At 42.6% G+C, this 16,365-nt stretch overlaps 1 protein-coding gene across 2 annotated transcripts in view; it reads left to right on the forward strand.

Annotated features, from left to right (window-relative positions):
• The first annotated feature begins 1,569 nt into the window (after nucleotides 1-1,569).
• axin1 (axin 1) overlaps nucleotides 1,570-16,365 on the forward strand; it is a 20,971-nt gene continuing 6,175 nt past the window's right edge. Inside the window, exons 1-8 of one of the 2 annotated variants that reach the window (XM_008286284.1) lie at nucleotides 1,570-2,432; nucleotides 7,485-7,625; nucleotides 8,575-8,671; nucleotides 9,649-9,786; nucleotides 13,770-14,293; nucleotides 14,382-14,543; nucleotides 15,589-15,834; nucleotides 16,019-16,126. In XM_008286284.1, coding sequence (XP_008284506.1) covers nucleotides 1,570-2,432; nucleotides 7,485-7,625; nucleotides 8,575-8,671; nucleotides 9,649-9,786; nucleotides 13,770-14,293; nucleotides 14,382-14,543; nucleotides 15,589-15,834; nucleotides 16,019-16,126 — 2,279 coding nt within the window. The remainder of the gene's footprint in view (nucleotides 2,433-7,484; nucleotides 7,626-8,574; nucleotides 8,672-9,648; nucleotides 9,787-13,769; nucleotides 14,294-14,381; nucleotides 14,544-15,588; nucleotides 15,835-16,018; nucleotides 16,127-16,365) is intronic. The other variant, XM_008286286.1, reaches the window with a different exon arrangement.

Below are 16,365 nucleotides of genomic sequence, written 5' to 3' on the forward strand. Positions count from 1 at the left end.
TTTGTGCAGCGAATAAACACACTTGTCCATTTTTCTTTTAAAATAAAAAAAAATATTATTCAGCCTTTGTTCCAATCAGGGAAGATGATTTGTATCTGTATTGGACCAGACAGAGAGTGGGTGTGCCCTAAAGGAAAGGGTGATGGCAACCATTAAAAAATATTTCTAGTGAAATCACAGTCAGGCTAAACCCAGCTGTCAGCCTTTATGATTTTTTTTAAAATTTTTGTGCCAGCATTTTATTATTTTTAATCCCATTAGAGTCAACAAGTGCACAGAGCTATAAATAGTCATTTAGATTGTAAACGCAACATTAAGCGTGTTCACTTTCTTCACCGTGATTCCGATCTGCCTGCAGCTGTCAAGAATTAGTGGCTGCTGCTGCTGCACGGATGTGTGAATTCAAACAGTCAGCTGTGGCTGCACGAGGCCTTAAATTGAATACTGACAGTGTATCTGGGAAGCTTAGTCATAAGCTGTGCGATCCATCCGTAGAGGTGGGGATGGAAGCAGCGGATCCTTTCCTCAGCAAAAAAAAGAAAAAAAAGAGAGAGAGAGAGAATAGAAACTGTGATATGACAGCAAGATGTGTCCTTGATCGAGACATGCAATCCCTGAAATCGTGCGCTCCACTCTCCTGCAGCTAATCCTGCATCTTCACTAAATGAGATAAAATGTGAACGTGGCACAGGGATCAATAAAGTGTAGCACTGCTCAGAGCAGCTAATAGTAAAGAGACTGAGGCTGCTTCATTATTGAGCTCATACTGTAAACCCCGAGTGAATTTATCACTGTGATGACTCTCCAATGCTAATTTGGATGAAACTGGAATAGCTGTGTGAAGTAATGATATGCATATAAATCAGTAGGATATTACTGGACAGTAATGCTACACCACGTTCACGCTGCTGTGTAAAAAACATGCCTTTAGATAATCAAACCACATTAAAAGACTTTAGATTTGCAGATGCTGTGCAGAATGTGTGAAGGTTTGTCCTTGTATTGTGGCTTTTTTGAGGTGTCAACTCACTGATTTGTGGTATTTCTATTGTGTTGATGGAGTAATTTGAATGCAAGCTGGCTGTGCGAGCACTGAGCTGCCAAAGAATGAAGTAAAACATTACTGGAGCTCCGACAGCAGAATTCACCAGAGCATGCTGCATTTAGGGGTAAACCAGAACCCTCCTTTACGCTAGATTTCCAAGTCCTCTCGATTCCCACAGAATCTGTATTAATTTTAATGCTCAGCTAAAAACTGGCCACTTGAGTTTTTCATGAATATCTGATGAAAATGCCAACTGAACTGAATTCTAAAAATTTCCCAAGAGGTCCTCTCTTGCTAAGCAGGCGGAATTCACTCATCGGTGTCGCTGCGTGGAAACATTGTTTGACATTAATGTGAGAATGAGCGTCATGTGTTGGAACAGTAGCTCCCTGTTATGTGATGATTCTCACTTTGTGTTTTTTCCTCATTGCAGGAGCTTTTTTGCAGCGGCATAAGTAGAATTCTGGATCGAATAGTTGTGCAGCGCGGGCTCTTCGGGGACGTGGTATATGGATGCTGGGACTATGAGCATAAGCGACAAAAGGGACTACTTGGCAGACCTGGGAGGCAGCTTCACTGAGGATGCTCCCAGACCTCCTGTCCCTGGGGAGGAAGGGGAGCTGGTGTGCGGCGATGGTCGGCAGCACAGCAACCTCGGCTTCTCCTCGAAAAGCGAGAGCCTCAAATGCGAGGCGTCCGTGGCTACTCCCAGGAGACCCGACCTGGACCTGGGTTACGAGCCGGAGGGCAGCGCCTCCCCGACGCCACCCTACTTAAAGTGGGCCGAATCTCTTCATTCCCTCCTGGATGACCAGGATGGCATCCAGCTGTTCAGGACGTTCCTCAAGCAGGAGGAGTGTGCGGATATGTTGGACTTCTGGTTTGCATGCAGCGGCTTTCGCAAGCTTGAAGCCAATGAGGGTAACGAGGAGAAGAAGGTAAAACTGGCTAAAGCTATCTATAAGAAATACATCCTGGACAACAATGGGATTGTCTCCAGACAGATCAAACCGGCTACCAAGTCCTTCATCAAAGACTGTGTGATGAAGCTCCACATTGATCCTGCGATGTTCGACCAGGCTCAGACTGAGATACAGACTATGATAGAGGAGAACACCTATCCTTTATTCCTTAAGTCTGACTTATATTTGGAATACACGCGGACAGGAGGGGAGAGCCCAAAGCCGTACAGCGATCAGAGCTCCGGTTCCGGGAATGGAAAGGGACTGTCGGGTTATTTACCGACTTTGTACGAGAAAAGGAGATGTGACCCAGAGCCGGAGGAGCAGCCCGAGTGCGACCCCACGCCGAGCAGCCAGCTCGCTCAGAAGCTGGTAATGGAGCCGCAGCAAGTTGCCAAAAGATTCCAGGAGAGTCACCAGTACAGGTAAATCCTCCCAGCAATCCAGAGAGCTTCACTGGAGCTGCACAGGCAAACTGCTGAATTAGAAATAATCCCCCCCACACACACACACATACACATACACCACCACCATGAGCGTTGCCCTAAGTTTGAAAGTGTGAGTGTAGAGACAGCAGGGATGGTGTGTGAAGTGGTTCGAGTGTTTGAAGGTACAGTGGTGAGGAAATGTCAGAAGTTAAAGAGGCCACTTCACATGTGATTTGGAGGTTGAGGCAGCAGTCTGTGTGGAGATGGTGTGTTTTCTCATTAGACGGGGTTTTGCAGTGAAAGAGTTTATCACGGAGGAGCTTTTCTGTGATCATTGACCCTGACACTGTTACTCATTCTCTTTATGTGAAGTCTGCATTTTGGGAAAACCTTTTTTTTGCATAATGAAATATTATCAAAGCTCTCAAGCTTCCTTTATAAAGTTAAACGGTCACAGCCATCTTAATTGTTGTTGCTCTTACTCATTTTTTGGGGATTTTGAAACCACCAAATGCTGCAAATCTTTGACACACAATAGAGTGCACCCTCCTATTGACAATAGTTCTTTACATTATGTCTGCTGCTGCACTATTTAAAATCAAAGACAATATGCTCATTGATGGACTTTTCAACTCAATACAAAATTAGTATTTTACAATTTGTAAATTGAATTAAAACAGCTACATACCTCTGAACAAATGCCTCAGTTTGCAGTATTTTTGGACTTTTTTGATGCTCACAGCATCGGTTGGCAATGTCATTCAAGCAGTGTCCTCTACGCTTTGAAACGCTTCTCATTTTCAGCGTGGGAGGTCAAAGTACATTCATCCAGATGTTATAATCTCTGTAATGCCAAATCTGCTGAAGCCTGCTGCTAATGCTGAAAAACACCAGCTTTTAGTCAGTTTAATGTGCCTGTAAGTGCATAATTAGAGGCCTGTACTAATAATAAATACAGTTAGTTTTTAATTGCACTCCGCTAAATGACCAACATCCATCCCCATCCTCGGCTGATTCTTCTACATAACAGAGTTGTCTAAGCTAATGTTGGGATTTGCGTGGTTTACACATTTGCTGACTTTAACACAACTGATTTTAAATGATACCAGGATGATATCAGCATCATCATCATCAGTATCAGCCATAAAGGTTTTAACATGAAATATCTGCATAAGCCCAAAACGAACAGACACAAGCTGCCAGTTAAGCTTTAAAATGTCAAATAAATACGGAATGTTTTACATGTAAGTTAGAGTGTTTTTCTCCTTTTTTTCCTCCTAGGGAAGGTGTGCATTTAAAATTGTATTTTATGACTGCATCAGCCAGTGGACCTTTACACGAAGCGAAATAATATGTTAATTGCACCACAGAGGAGATTTGACATTCTCAATCAGGTGTATAAAATATGTGCATATTCAGCCAAACTGAGTTGAAAAATATCAGTTTATTGGACATTGCCAAAAAGATTGGTGTGAACAAGCCCTTGCATATAATCTCAGGGATGCAGGGTTTGAAAATAGTCTCGTCTAAAGTGCACTATGACAGTATTTGTAGCTAGTATGAGTGAGTAATGTTGGAAAACATTCTGAAAAACAAAAAGAAACATTTCCTACAAATCGGGACTTCAGAGTTGAATGTATTACTCAGTGCACTGGTTATATGTTTGGGCTGTGAATCCATTTTGTGCTTTGAATCCATCGAATACACAGCAGCCGGCAGAATGACAGAATGAAAAGCAGACTGATAAACTCTGAAAGGCTCAGAGTATTCACAGTCGGATCCGATGCTCGTTTATTGTAAATGCTCGTGATTGCTTTGGAAGTAAAAATCCTGTTGAACAAATGAGAAGCGGCTTAGAAACAGGAACTTTCATCGATGGATGAAATGAAAACATACGTAATGTTTTACTACCACAGCCAAACTACTGTCAGCGCTGATAGGAAGCAGACTTGTAAAGCTTATTATCTAATAAGGTCACAATCCTCAAATGAGGATTAAGGTCAATTGCATTAAAAGCAAAAAAAAAAACATGTTAGATGTCATAATGGAAACATGACAGGGAACAGTTTACGCTGCAAATGAAACACAATCATGTGAGATCCTAATGTGATGGCAGCAATTGTCTAATTTGCTGTAATGTGAGTCCCTCCTACAGAACCACGACACAAGTTTCCCATGTTTGACCTCTCTTGCTGCAGCACCACTGTTATGATGAGGGTCAGGAATTCACATCAGCTGACAGACAGACAATACCTTCCAGATAAAACCCTCTCTGTGACAAAAACACTGAGCACAGTGCCGCACTATGTAGGGGAGACTGAACAAGTCCCGATCACCATTCGGTCGGTTAAAATGCCCCGACTGGACTCAAATCAGGTTTGTCACAGAGCAGGCAGCTGCAGTCTTCTATCTTTTCTTTCCAAGATCTTGCTGTGTTTCATTACAGTCTCCAGCGTGAGCTCTTATGGTTGATATCTGCAGAATGCAAATGCTTGTTTGTACAAGTGAGATTTTTGAAAACATAACCGAAGGCGCTTTTGTTGGAGATTGATGTTTGAAGTCTAAAATATAGGGCAAAAAGAAAAGGAAAAAAAAGTCTGACTCCCACAGACACTCCAGCCATATGCATGTGAAGATCTGCGTGGCAAGCAATAACACACACAAAAAAAAACAGAACTTGTGATTGAAACACATTTATTTTCACATCATTATTTCAGCAATCAAGCGTTTGGCTGTAATTCCAGAAAGACACGCTTCATTTTTAAATAGCCTTTTAGCGTCGCCTGTTGGGGTTTTTTGTGAAGCTAAATTTTACAGCAGTTGTGTCAAAAAAATCTCTTCAGAGATGAGCAACAAAAGGCATTAAACAGTCTTTCAGATCGAGCTTTAAGAAACGAAATAACTTGAAAGAGAATGGCCTCTATGTTCATTAATGTTTGGGCGGGGGGGAAGAGAACGGCTCAGTTTTGTTCTGACTCGAGTTAGACGTGAACTTCAAAGGCGAGACTGCGTCGTCTTTGTAATTTTAATCAAAGTTGCCGTTGCCTTTGAGTAATATTAAGAGCCCTGTAACAGACTACACGCCGGAGCGAAGTGGAGATAAACATGAAACTTTATTATGCGCCGAAGATAAAAAGGCCTGTGTTGGAACCTTATCAATAATAATCTTGTGGTTGGGATTTGACCTGATGCAGCTGCAGGTAGGGTAGCAGGAGAGAAGGGAATTGAAGTTCAGATCTTTCACACGAGCAGGTATTTGTTTAACTGTTGCAAGTTAAATAAATGAAATCCACACAGATGTCCTTGAAGGACCTTGGCTCGGGACCTCATGTGGCATTGCATGATAGACAAAAGGGCTATGGGAAGACTGGAATATTGATAATTATCGATGCTGTCTGGATAATAACGAGACATCTTTGAGACAGATCAGTTCTATAGAGCATGTTTGGCACATCTTGGACTGACAATAGGATGCTTAAGCATGCCATATTCAGAGTCACATTTCCACATGACAGTCATCCATCTGCTGACAGTGTGAAGACTTAGAAACAGCAGGAGCGCTTCTGCTGGAGTAAATCAGTTCAAGTAATGCATATAGTCAAGCCTTTCAGTGTTATTTCCAGCTTGGCATCGGCACAAAATGCTGCAGCTTGTATATTTTTTTTTTAGCAGATAAAAAAAGCAGCAAATGGAGTAATATGGACCTCCTGCCTGGAAATGAGGCTGATGACGAGCAACCGACCTGCTATTCTCATTGCGTGCATTGTTAAATTATGGTTTTTACACGATTAAAAGGCTGTACATAAAGGTTTTTGTGGTTCCAAGAATTGTATTATTAAGATAAGTTGAGCAGCAAACGTGAAATCAAACGACTCCAGACAAAAAAAAAAAAAACAGTCGCAATATGAAACCATTTCTCAAGCGAAGGTCTTGGGATTTTACTGAAATGGTGCTGCTCTTTTACCGTTTATTTGTATGAAAAATTCACGTTTTATTTGCTGTAATTTATTTAAATTGCTGCGCGTATGTGTGAAGAGCGCCACAAAAAAAAAAAAAGAAAAGAAACAACACCTGATCCGTCTTTCATCAAATGACAGAATATTTTCTTCTTGCCTCCGTCGCTTACTTTTCTCATTAATAGAAACGTTGCCACATACAATCAGCGTTAACAGTCACTTTCTGTTGACTGTATTTTTTTATTTTTTTTATTTTTTGGGGGGGGTTGTCTCTTCAACCAACCTGGTTTGGTGCAATTATTCTCTGTTGAATGTGGATGCTAATGAAAATCAGTCGGTCACAAAGGTTTCATTTTGAACTCTGGGTGCTTCTGCATTCCAAACAGGGAGGAAGCTCGGGTAAATGCTTGAGGGAATTCCAATTTGAATAAAAAGTAATGATGCCTAACATCTATAATTCATGTGTACAAAGGCCTTCAAGAAGTGTGCTCAGCAAAGTCAATGACTGAAAATGGAAAAGGTGTCAAATGAAGTCTCCTCGTCTTCCTTCTTTGAGCAATGTGCATCTGGATCAAGCTGACGGTTGCGTGTCACCGTTCAATACTCTGGTATTGAATGTGGCGTGTTGAAGCGCTATCAGTCATGGTGTTGCTAGCCAGTACTCTGGTTTGCCTAATTTATGGCCACAAGAGGCGTCACAGGATGTGAGAAAGCAAAGAAAAAAAAGCCCAAACAGATGAAGCAGTGGAGTATTAGGGGCTGGTTAATGAGGTTGTGTGCACATTTTAGGTATCCAGCTGGCCTATCCAGCTGGCCTGCCTACATGTACAACGTGCTAGAATGGCCAATTTTCAATGTGTGGCCATCAGGAAAAAACCCGTGTTTATTCAGAGTATATCATCTGCTGGTGTTTCACAGCTTTGTCATGTATGATGCTGTTGTGCTGGTTTTAGATTGTGTTGCAAAGATGTAGTTATCTAAGCAGAAATGGAACACAGTTGGCTGTTATTTCTAAAATCGTGCCATTTTCTGTCACGTTATAGTCTGTAAATGATTTTTTTTTTCCCCTCTACATTTCCTGTATTTCTTCCAGGCATGAACCGTGTCGGGAGCCCATCAACCCGTATTATGTCAACACCGGTCACGTTAAGGCTCCTGCCACCAGCGCCAATGATAGTGAGCAGCAGAGTATGTCCAGTGACGCAGACACAATTTCCCTTACGGACAGCAGTGTGTACGTATCTTGTCCTCACGCACACATTTTTTTTTTTTTTTTTCCAGACAGTTGTTATGCCAGGCTGCCACTTTTAGGAACCAATAGCATGTTATTAAGTTCCACCCCGTCGTCATGCCTGTTAAAACAGAGTTAGGGTTTCTACTTCTTGTTTATTGAAGTCTGCATTAAAGCCTATTAAAATTGATTTCTAATGCAAACTCCAAAAAGTGCCCTGCTGGCACACATTAAAGCATGTCTAATAGACGGTATGTAAATAGGAAATCCTCACCTACTGACCTCTTCTGCAAACACAAGAGCCGGTTTGAAACGACTGTCAGTGCAATGAGAGCGATTCTTCATCGTTTTGATTTTCAAAGCAGCCGTCGTCTTCTTTCACGGCTAACTTTTTTTTTGTCCACAAACTCGAGACCAAAGGCAGTGTTTTCTATCATCTGGGATCACTTGAAGCAGTACTTGTGTTTCAGTGCAGTGTTCATGAGTCAGCCATGTGCTATTGAAAGAAGATTTGAAAAATAACGTTTCCTAGGTGCAGAGATGGCACCGGGGGAATTTAAGCCAAAAAAGGCTTCAAAGCTCGCACAACTGGACAAAAATGCATTTGAAGCTGAATGGATTAGAGTCTGTTATCAGCTAATTGGTCCAGAGCTTCCAGCACAGGAGCGTGTGAAACCCAGTATGACCAATACCACACGGAATTACAGACTCGTGCACGTGATAGCATGTAAACTGTAATGTGCCAGACCACTTGTGGTGCAGCAGGGACGCCGTAAGCCTGCGAGGATACCTGTCCTGCTGCACTGATTGATCAAGACTTACTAGGTGTTCGTTTTAGGCAAAAAAAAAAAAAGAAAAAAATAAATGCTGCGAGAAGCTTTCAACTTCAAAGCTGCTTCTGTTGTTTATTCATGAGGATGTATTATGAAAATGTCTTTGTTGTTAATTCCAGAGATGGGGTTCCACCCTACAGATACCGCAAACAGCATCGCCGGGAGATGCACGAAAGTGCCAAAGCAAATGGGCGAGTGCCACTACCTCATATTCCTGTGAGTTATTCATGCGTTATTTCCTCTTCCCTCTGCCTCTACACCTCTCTCTCTTTAACTGTCTGTCTCTGCCTTATTTTTTCCCTGCTCCACCGTTGGTGATGTGCATATTTAAGCTGTGCCGTGTCGCAGGGCCTGTGATGGAGTATAAGAATAGCTGATGGTGAAAGAGAAGGCTGTCTAAATGCAGCTTGATGCTTTCCTAAGCTGTGTGCGCTGAAGCCTAGCAGACATGAATCCTCCCCTGTGACAGCCTGATGCCTCCCTCTGCAGCTTATGCTGTCTCTTGGTAGGAAAGCCCCGGCCCTAATTAGGCCTCGGAGTAAAGAGTCAAATTAAAACTCCACACGTAGCATCCTATTAGATGTGTGAATCGACTATATAGTAAAGCACAAATCCCCGAAGCATAACTCTCACATTTCCCTGCCCCAACAAATTAATCATGACTTCTGTAGCGATAGGAGAAATGACAGGGGCTTGGAAGTATTTTGTTTTTCCAACCTTGTTTTCATAAACTGGTTCCGAACCAACAGCTTTGAGTAGACGTGATTGCAGTGCTCATGTTGGCAGGAAAGGAAATAAATGTCACTTGTGGCCTTATTAAAATGATTATGTGCGTTGTTTAAAATTACAGCGTGTGTGTCATCCTTTCTAGTTCATACAATGATTCAGAGATGTAAAATAAAAAGGCAAATCTAGAATGAATTCTCCTCGACAAACAAAGAAACTACCGTAGCAGAGGTTAATACCATCTCTTCTACGAGTCACTCAGAAGTCATGGAAATATCACCGAGACTCGCATTTAAATTTACAATCCTTTTGGAAGTTCAACCCCTCGACGCTGTCCAGTTGAATGTTTCCTGCTTATGTTTCAAGTCTTGCGTACGAACACTGACAGGATGTGAAGTGGGTAAAACATCCCCATATGGCTTTGACAGTAAATTCACTGCTTAACAGTTTGACATTTCTTCCTCCAGCGCCCAGACCGGATTCCAAAGGATATACACGTGGAGCCGGAAAGGTTCGCTGCAGAGCTGATCAGGAGACTGGAGGCTGTGCTGAGGGAGAGGGAGGCTCAGGAGAAGCTGGAGGAGCGGCTGAAGAGAGTACGACTGGTACGTTGGCTTTACTTTCCCCGAGCACGAGCCCCCGTCTTCTGCTTTTGTTAATTCAATTCAGCATGTGTCAACAAGAAGCGCCTTTCAGCAGCTGGTGTGGACGTCCACACTGAAGAGCGTTGTCGTTTTGGCTGCATGACCTCTCCGGGGTGATTCACAGTGGCCAGTTATACATTCAAGTCATGTGAGGCGCTGGTTGGAGCTGAATATTGCTGCCACCCTGTTGGCTCCTGGTGACACCAGCTGAATAATATTAGTAGCCAAGGGGATAAAGGGAAATTGAAGTATGAATTCTTAATGTAGAATAAGTTTGCAAACCGGCAGTTATTTTTGATATTGATTTAATCGACTATTTTGTCAATAACGTGTCAGAAAATGGTGAAAAACGCAGCACAAGAGCCTAAAAGTGTCTGGTTTACTATCATATGTAGCTGCATCAGATGTTTGCATCTGAGAAACAAGAACCAGAGAGCGCTTGTGACTAAAGCATCTATCAGTTAATTAAGCTTCTATTGATCGAATAGGACATTACATAGATTGAAATCCTGATATTGTTACTCCTTGTTTTGTCACATAAGTTGAAGACAGTTTCTGAACCCCGAAGCAGTTCCTGAGTCATTTCTGCTCCTGTCATATTTTTCCTCACTTATTTTCGCTGCAACATAAAGCATAAAGCCGGCATAAAGTCCTGCACTCCTATAGAAACAGCACAACCACGGCTAGAGGCGGAGAGAACTCAGACATGTATTTTGTGCAGTATAACAAAGTTGGAATGCCATAAAGCCAAAAAAAAAAATGGAAAAGACAAAAGTTTAATTTCTTTGATTCTTCATTTTACAAAACAAACAAAACAAAAATGAAATCAGCACATATAACATTTTCCCAACTCCCACAGGTGTTACCAATACTACAAACAAATTCAATTCAATTCAATTTTATTTGTATAGCGCATATTTACAACAACAAGTCATCTCATAGCGCTTCACAAAGGCAGAGACACCCAACAATCCAAAACATTTGGATTCCCTATAAGCTTCAGCAGTCCGCATCAGTGGGAAGGAACCGAAAACCCCCGCAGGGGAAAAAAAACCTCCGACAGAACCAGGCTCAGGGAGGGACGGCCATCTGCCTCGACCGGTTGGGTGGATGTAGGATCGATGGTGGTTGTACTTATTATACTGCAGATATTTTACTACTTTACTACTGCTACCTCCCTGCTCGATGTAAACACAGCCTGCAGTTCAAACGGATCTTTGCCACATTCTTCCTGTTGGTCGCAAGAATTCCTTCTTTAATGCACGGAGGGGCATAAAAAATCTGTTTTTTACAGAATGCGGTTATTGCAAATGGTTTACTTATTACAAAAATTTAAATGAGACATATAAATTAAAGGAATTTTGATGAAATATCACATTTTTAGATTAGGTTTGATTTTTTTCCCACTGAAACTGAAAGTCACAAATAGTTACGACTGTGAAGCGCTGTTGGAAAGTTGAAAATCTGACAGTTTCTTTCTCTGATAGTTGGTTTAATTTTGGCGAGTTGAAACAACAACATGCGTTTAAAGCCGTCGGTGTTTTCTTTGGTTCAGAGGGCTAAGCTGCTCAGAGTAAAGAGGTGCTTATTGAGATCTCATTCTAAGCCCTCATTGTGCAAATGCTATTATCAAATGGCTCTTCATTAACTTTAATAACTTTGATTTACTTTAATAAAAGAATGATTAAATAAAGTGTGACCATGGATAGGGTATTGAAAAGCAGACTGTTGGTTGAAGAGTATCAGTAGGCGCCACCAAAGCTTGTTTCTGAGCCAGGCAGCGAGATGTGTGCCTGGCCGGTGGGCTTCAAGTTTTCAGTAACAAAGGAGACTTAAATCCGTCTGGCCTTAATGAAATTAATGAGGCCAGCCATTTGAATGGGGAATAAAAAGACAATATGAATCATTTGGAGAATTCTGTCCTTGGCCTGTCAAGCAATCTGGCTTTGTCGATGAATCAGATGGAGCACCTGCACACTCGGCCACTTGTAAGCCTGGAACAGTGAGCCGCCTGTTTGATGTCACTTGAACGGTGATAAAATGGTCGCTGTTACCACAAATGAAATCTCTCTCAGTACACGGAGCCAAGTATTAAGTCTCAAGGCAGACAATTTATGTGGCTGGCCCCCGAAAGGAGAGAAGCTGCCATCACACGGCTCAAGGTTTGCTTTATGAAACCTAGAGGCAAGGATGAAATGACTGCCTTCATCAAGTAAATACTCTGGGACTCTCGAAAAGGAAACGTGAACTTAGCTTTTAGCTTTTTTAATGATAATATCAGAGGTATTAAAAGTGATGTGGTTATAAATGTGTGAAGGAGTAGCATACAATCTGATTGAACACATCTACCATCTGGCTGAAAATGGATGGATGTCAATGGATGTTGCTGTGAGGAAAAAAAGGTCTTCAATCTGATTCATGTGAATGTGAGTAGCTTATCACACCACACCTCTTGTTATGCAGCCTACTGAGGAGGAAGTTGTGTCTTCGTTTAATGTAATTTTCAGAAAAAGTAGGCTGCATGGGCACATAAGAGCAGCAGAAGTAAACTCAGGTGGTCTTAGCTTGTGTGCATCAGATTTTTATTCGGTGTGAACAAGATAACAGAACATGCAACGGCGTACACGATACTCCTCATAAGGAGAGGCCAAAGCATTGGCATCAGTACATTTCCATCCACCACCTAAGCCAACTTGCAGAAAGTCAAATATCTGCTCCCGTTTGCCAAGATTTTTTTTATTTTTTTTTTTGTATTTTCAATTGGAAAAAGAGGGAGCAAGTGGAAAGTGCGCTCAAAGGAAAGGTGTCATGCCTCCATGTGGAACTTGTGGGCTCGGCTAGCACGGATATCTGGATCGGGCGCAGAGATGCGAAGATACATCAATTATTCAAAAACATGCCAAAAAAAAATATTTGGCTGCATATAGAAATCTTTTGCAGTATGACTGAATCTAAGAAAGCGGTGGGCACGGGGAAGTTAAGCTTCTGTAGAAAGAGGCTGAGAGTCGCTTTGATACAGTTACAGTTAATGGACGGTGAGTACAGGGCAGTAGCAAAAACTTGGACGGGTCTGGCATATTCACAAGTGAAGGTTTATTTAATTATTAACATAACTGACATAAAAAAAAAAGAAGAAAAGTTTGGGCTGGCTAAAAAATGAAAGTGAAGCCAATACCTACTGTTGTCCTTCCACTATAGATCTTTGTTGTCTCCTGTGCCTTCTCTCTCTGCCAAAACTTTACACAGGATGCAGTAAAGATATAAAAGCTCTGCCGTATGGTGCTCCAGCTGCATTAAAAAACACATTTTCTTGTGGCTCAAACCTTCTTGGGAAATAAAATTGAATGTAGTCGCCGCTTGAAAGAAATGTGGCAGTAAATATTCAGCTTCAAAAAAAATTATTAATTTTAATGATCATTTTTTTTGGGGGGCTTTTTGCAGCAACGGGGGTCTGAGGTAAAGATTCCAGCTCCACAGTTACTAGCCATGACTGCCGTGTTTTCTTTCATCACTGCACGTCCTCTGCTCCCTCCGGTGCCTGCTTATCAGAACCGATTATGAATGCCTGCAGCACCACACCCAGCCGTGCCGTCCCCCCCCCCCAACCCTCCCCGGAGCAGATTCTGTCAGAGCGCGGTTTGGTCCCAGTCACTCAGAGCCGATGCCGTATCGGTTGCACTTGTCACGACATGAAACAATAGAAACGTGCTACGTGCATACTGATACTGTTGTATTCGTGGTTTGCCTCCAAACCTCTGCAGTGAGAATAAGACTGACATTAGCATACAGGGAGATTCTGCCATCTGCAGGTTGAATCGAGTACAACACGTGAAATCCAATAGAAACACCTCTGTTGTGTTGTTAGAAAATTAGCTGTTTAATAAATCATTTTTTGCTCCTGAGTTTTATTTCACTAACTGTGTGTGTTTGTTTTTGTACTGCAGGAAGAGGAAGGAGATGAAGTCATCACGGCCACGGCGACATCATTATCCAGTCACAGGTTCCCCCCTGGTGCTTACTCGCAGAACTACAACTCCCGCTATGCCGACATCACCTACAGCGGTCCTTTCCTCAGAGATGCTCACGAGGAAAACCCCGAGAGCATCTTGGACGACCACGTCCAGCGGGTCATGAAGACTCCAGGCTGCCAGTCACCAGGGACCGGCCGCCATTCTCCCAAGTCGCGCTCGCCAGACGGTTTCCCGGGGGTCAAAGGGACGGGACTGCCAGGCCAGGGGAAGCATCCATCCAGGCACGGGTTAAAGGGAGAATCCGGCCACCTGTACCACCACAAACACGTGCACCACGTCCACCATGCAGGCGTCGGGAAGCCCAAAGAGCAGGTGGAGGCTGAGGCGGCCACGCGCGTGCACGGCAGCCTTCCCTGGAGCGCCGAGTCGAGTCATTACGGATCGAAGTCTCGCAGCTACGCAGATGGAATGGGATCCAACCCCACGGAACACACAGGGTATAGGTGAGCATCAATTCTTGTCATTCACACGGCTGAAGTACCTTCCTGTTCTTCTGCTCACTCGTTTTCTTCCATTAAACAGCAGCAAAAGTGGCTCACAGTGTAAAAGAGCTTTCAAGAAAGGTGAGGATGTGCGGCCTTACGACATGCCGGGGCCCACGGAGGAGATGGAGAAGAATCAGAAGATTCTTTTGTGGCTGATGGAAGGACAGAAAGAAATGGTTCAACACAAAAGGAGTCCGTATGGGTCAGTAGTCACGGTTTATTTAACTCTCTGAATCCCACAATCCACGAGACGGCCTCCAAGGCATGTAACCTTTAAAGAATCGACAAAACTACACCATTTATCTGAGAAAGAAAGTATGTAAACAGGGAGATTTTAAACTTTCCCACTGTCCTTGAATTAATTGTGTTTTGGTTTCATTAACCAAATCTTAAGATTAAAATCCAGATATTTCAATAAATCACTATTCATGTGTCATTTGAAAGTTTGCCAGAAGCCAAAACATTTGTGCTTATTTGGTTCTGTAAAAACAAAAAAATTCTGCTCATCTTAGAGTAAACAAGAAGCCATAACTGACACGGCTGTGACCAAAAGTCTCTTAACAAAAATTCAGTGACTTTTTTTTTCCTGAACTCGACTAAACTGCAAGCTGTGGTTATACATACCATAGAGGAGATGCAAATGAAAACAAACCAATAAAAAAAGAAAAGAAGTCATAAAGCATCTGTAGTATGTAGAGCCACCATTTTTTCAGTGTTGGTAACTCCTTACATTTGGGGGCGGGGGGACTCCAAGATTTTTTGTTTTTTTTTTGTAAAATAATTCATCAAAAAATTCTAACACAAAAACTTCAACTCGTTTATTTTTAAATTTAAAAAAAAAAAGTGTTGTAACTTTGTTAAACTGCACAAAAGACGTCTTTGAGCTCTCTGTGCTTCCATTCATGGTTGTGCTGTTTCCATTGAGGTGCAGGACTTTAAATTGCAGTCACAATTGAGAACACAGTGACTAAAAAAACGTTCAGAAACTGTTGGGGTTCAGAAGATTAATACGTGGGCAAGCATTAAAAAAAATAAAAATTCACAGTTAAAAATATAGTAAGCAGCTGGGATGTTCTCTTGCCACGACTGTTACGTTGTTGGTGTAAAATACTGATTGTTGCCTTGAAGAAAAGCTTTCCTCTTCCATAACAGTTTGTTTTTTTTCCTCCAAAAGCCAAAGCTAAAATCAGAAAGTCCTCATGCGTGTGGTTCTCTTCACTTTGTTGATGTTCTTTACATTTCAGGAGCATCACAGGGTCCAAGAGGACAACAGGCCACGAAGGATCCCGCCTCAGCTCGGCAGACCGATCTGGGTCTATCCATCCGTGTGTCAGCACCCAACTACGGAACAACGTGCAGCCTTCTCACCCGTTCATCCAGGATCCCACGATGCCCCCCAACCCGGCCCCGAGCCCCCTCATTCAGCTGGAAGAGGTCTGCCGGCGGCTTGAGGAGGAGAAGATTAAGTCTGGAACTTTACAGCCCAAGCAACGGTAAGAAGCACTCATTTACAAATATCTATCCAGTTAATCAGTGCAATTTTTCAGCAAAATGTATTCAACAAGCCTCAAGAGACGAAGCCAGATGTTTGTTTTTTTTTTATTGCTATGTATTCCAGCCTATGTGCCTTTTTGGGTCAGTATGTGTCTAACTACTGGGGTTGTTCGGTTCCCTCAGGTATGTGATGGAGGTGATCCAGAGGGGTCGCACCGCCGTCAGGCCGGCGCTGTTCCCTCCGCTCAGTGTGGTGCCCGCCGTCTCAGACAGCGAGCTCTCCGAACCCGAGTACGTCCACCGTGACCCGCCACTAACTTTTTCCACTGTCTCCAAATCCCCCATAGTTCACAGTAACCCTCCTCACCTCTCATGTAGCGTCCTGCATGCCATCACTGAGTTTGTTTTTTATTTAGTTTCTTATCTAGTTTTTCTTGTAGTGTTCATGACCGATTTAGTCATCATCTGGAGACTTCTAAGAGGATGTACTATGAAGCAAGATGAATGAGCTGGTGAGGTGTTTTTAGCCT

Source organism: Stegastes partitus, unplaced genomic scaffold, assembly GCF_000690725.1.
Source record: "Stegastes partitus isolate 25-593 unplaced genomic scaffold, Stegastes_partitus-1.0.2 Scaffold445, whole genome shotgun sequence".
NCBI lineage: Eukaryota > Metazoa > Chordata > Actinopteri > Pomacentridae > Stegastes > Stegastes partitus.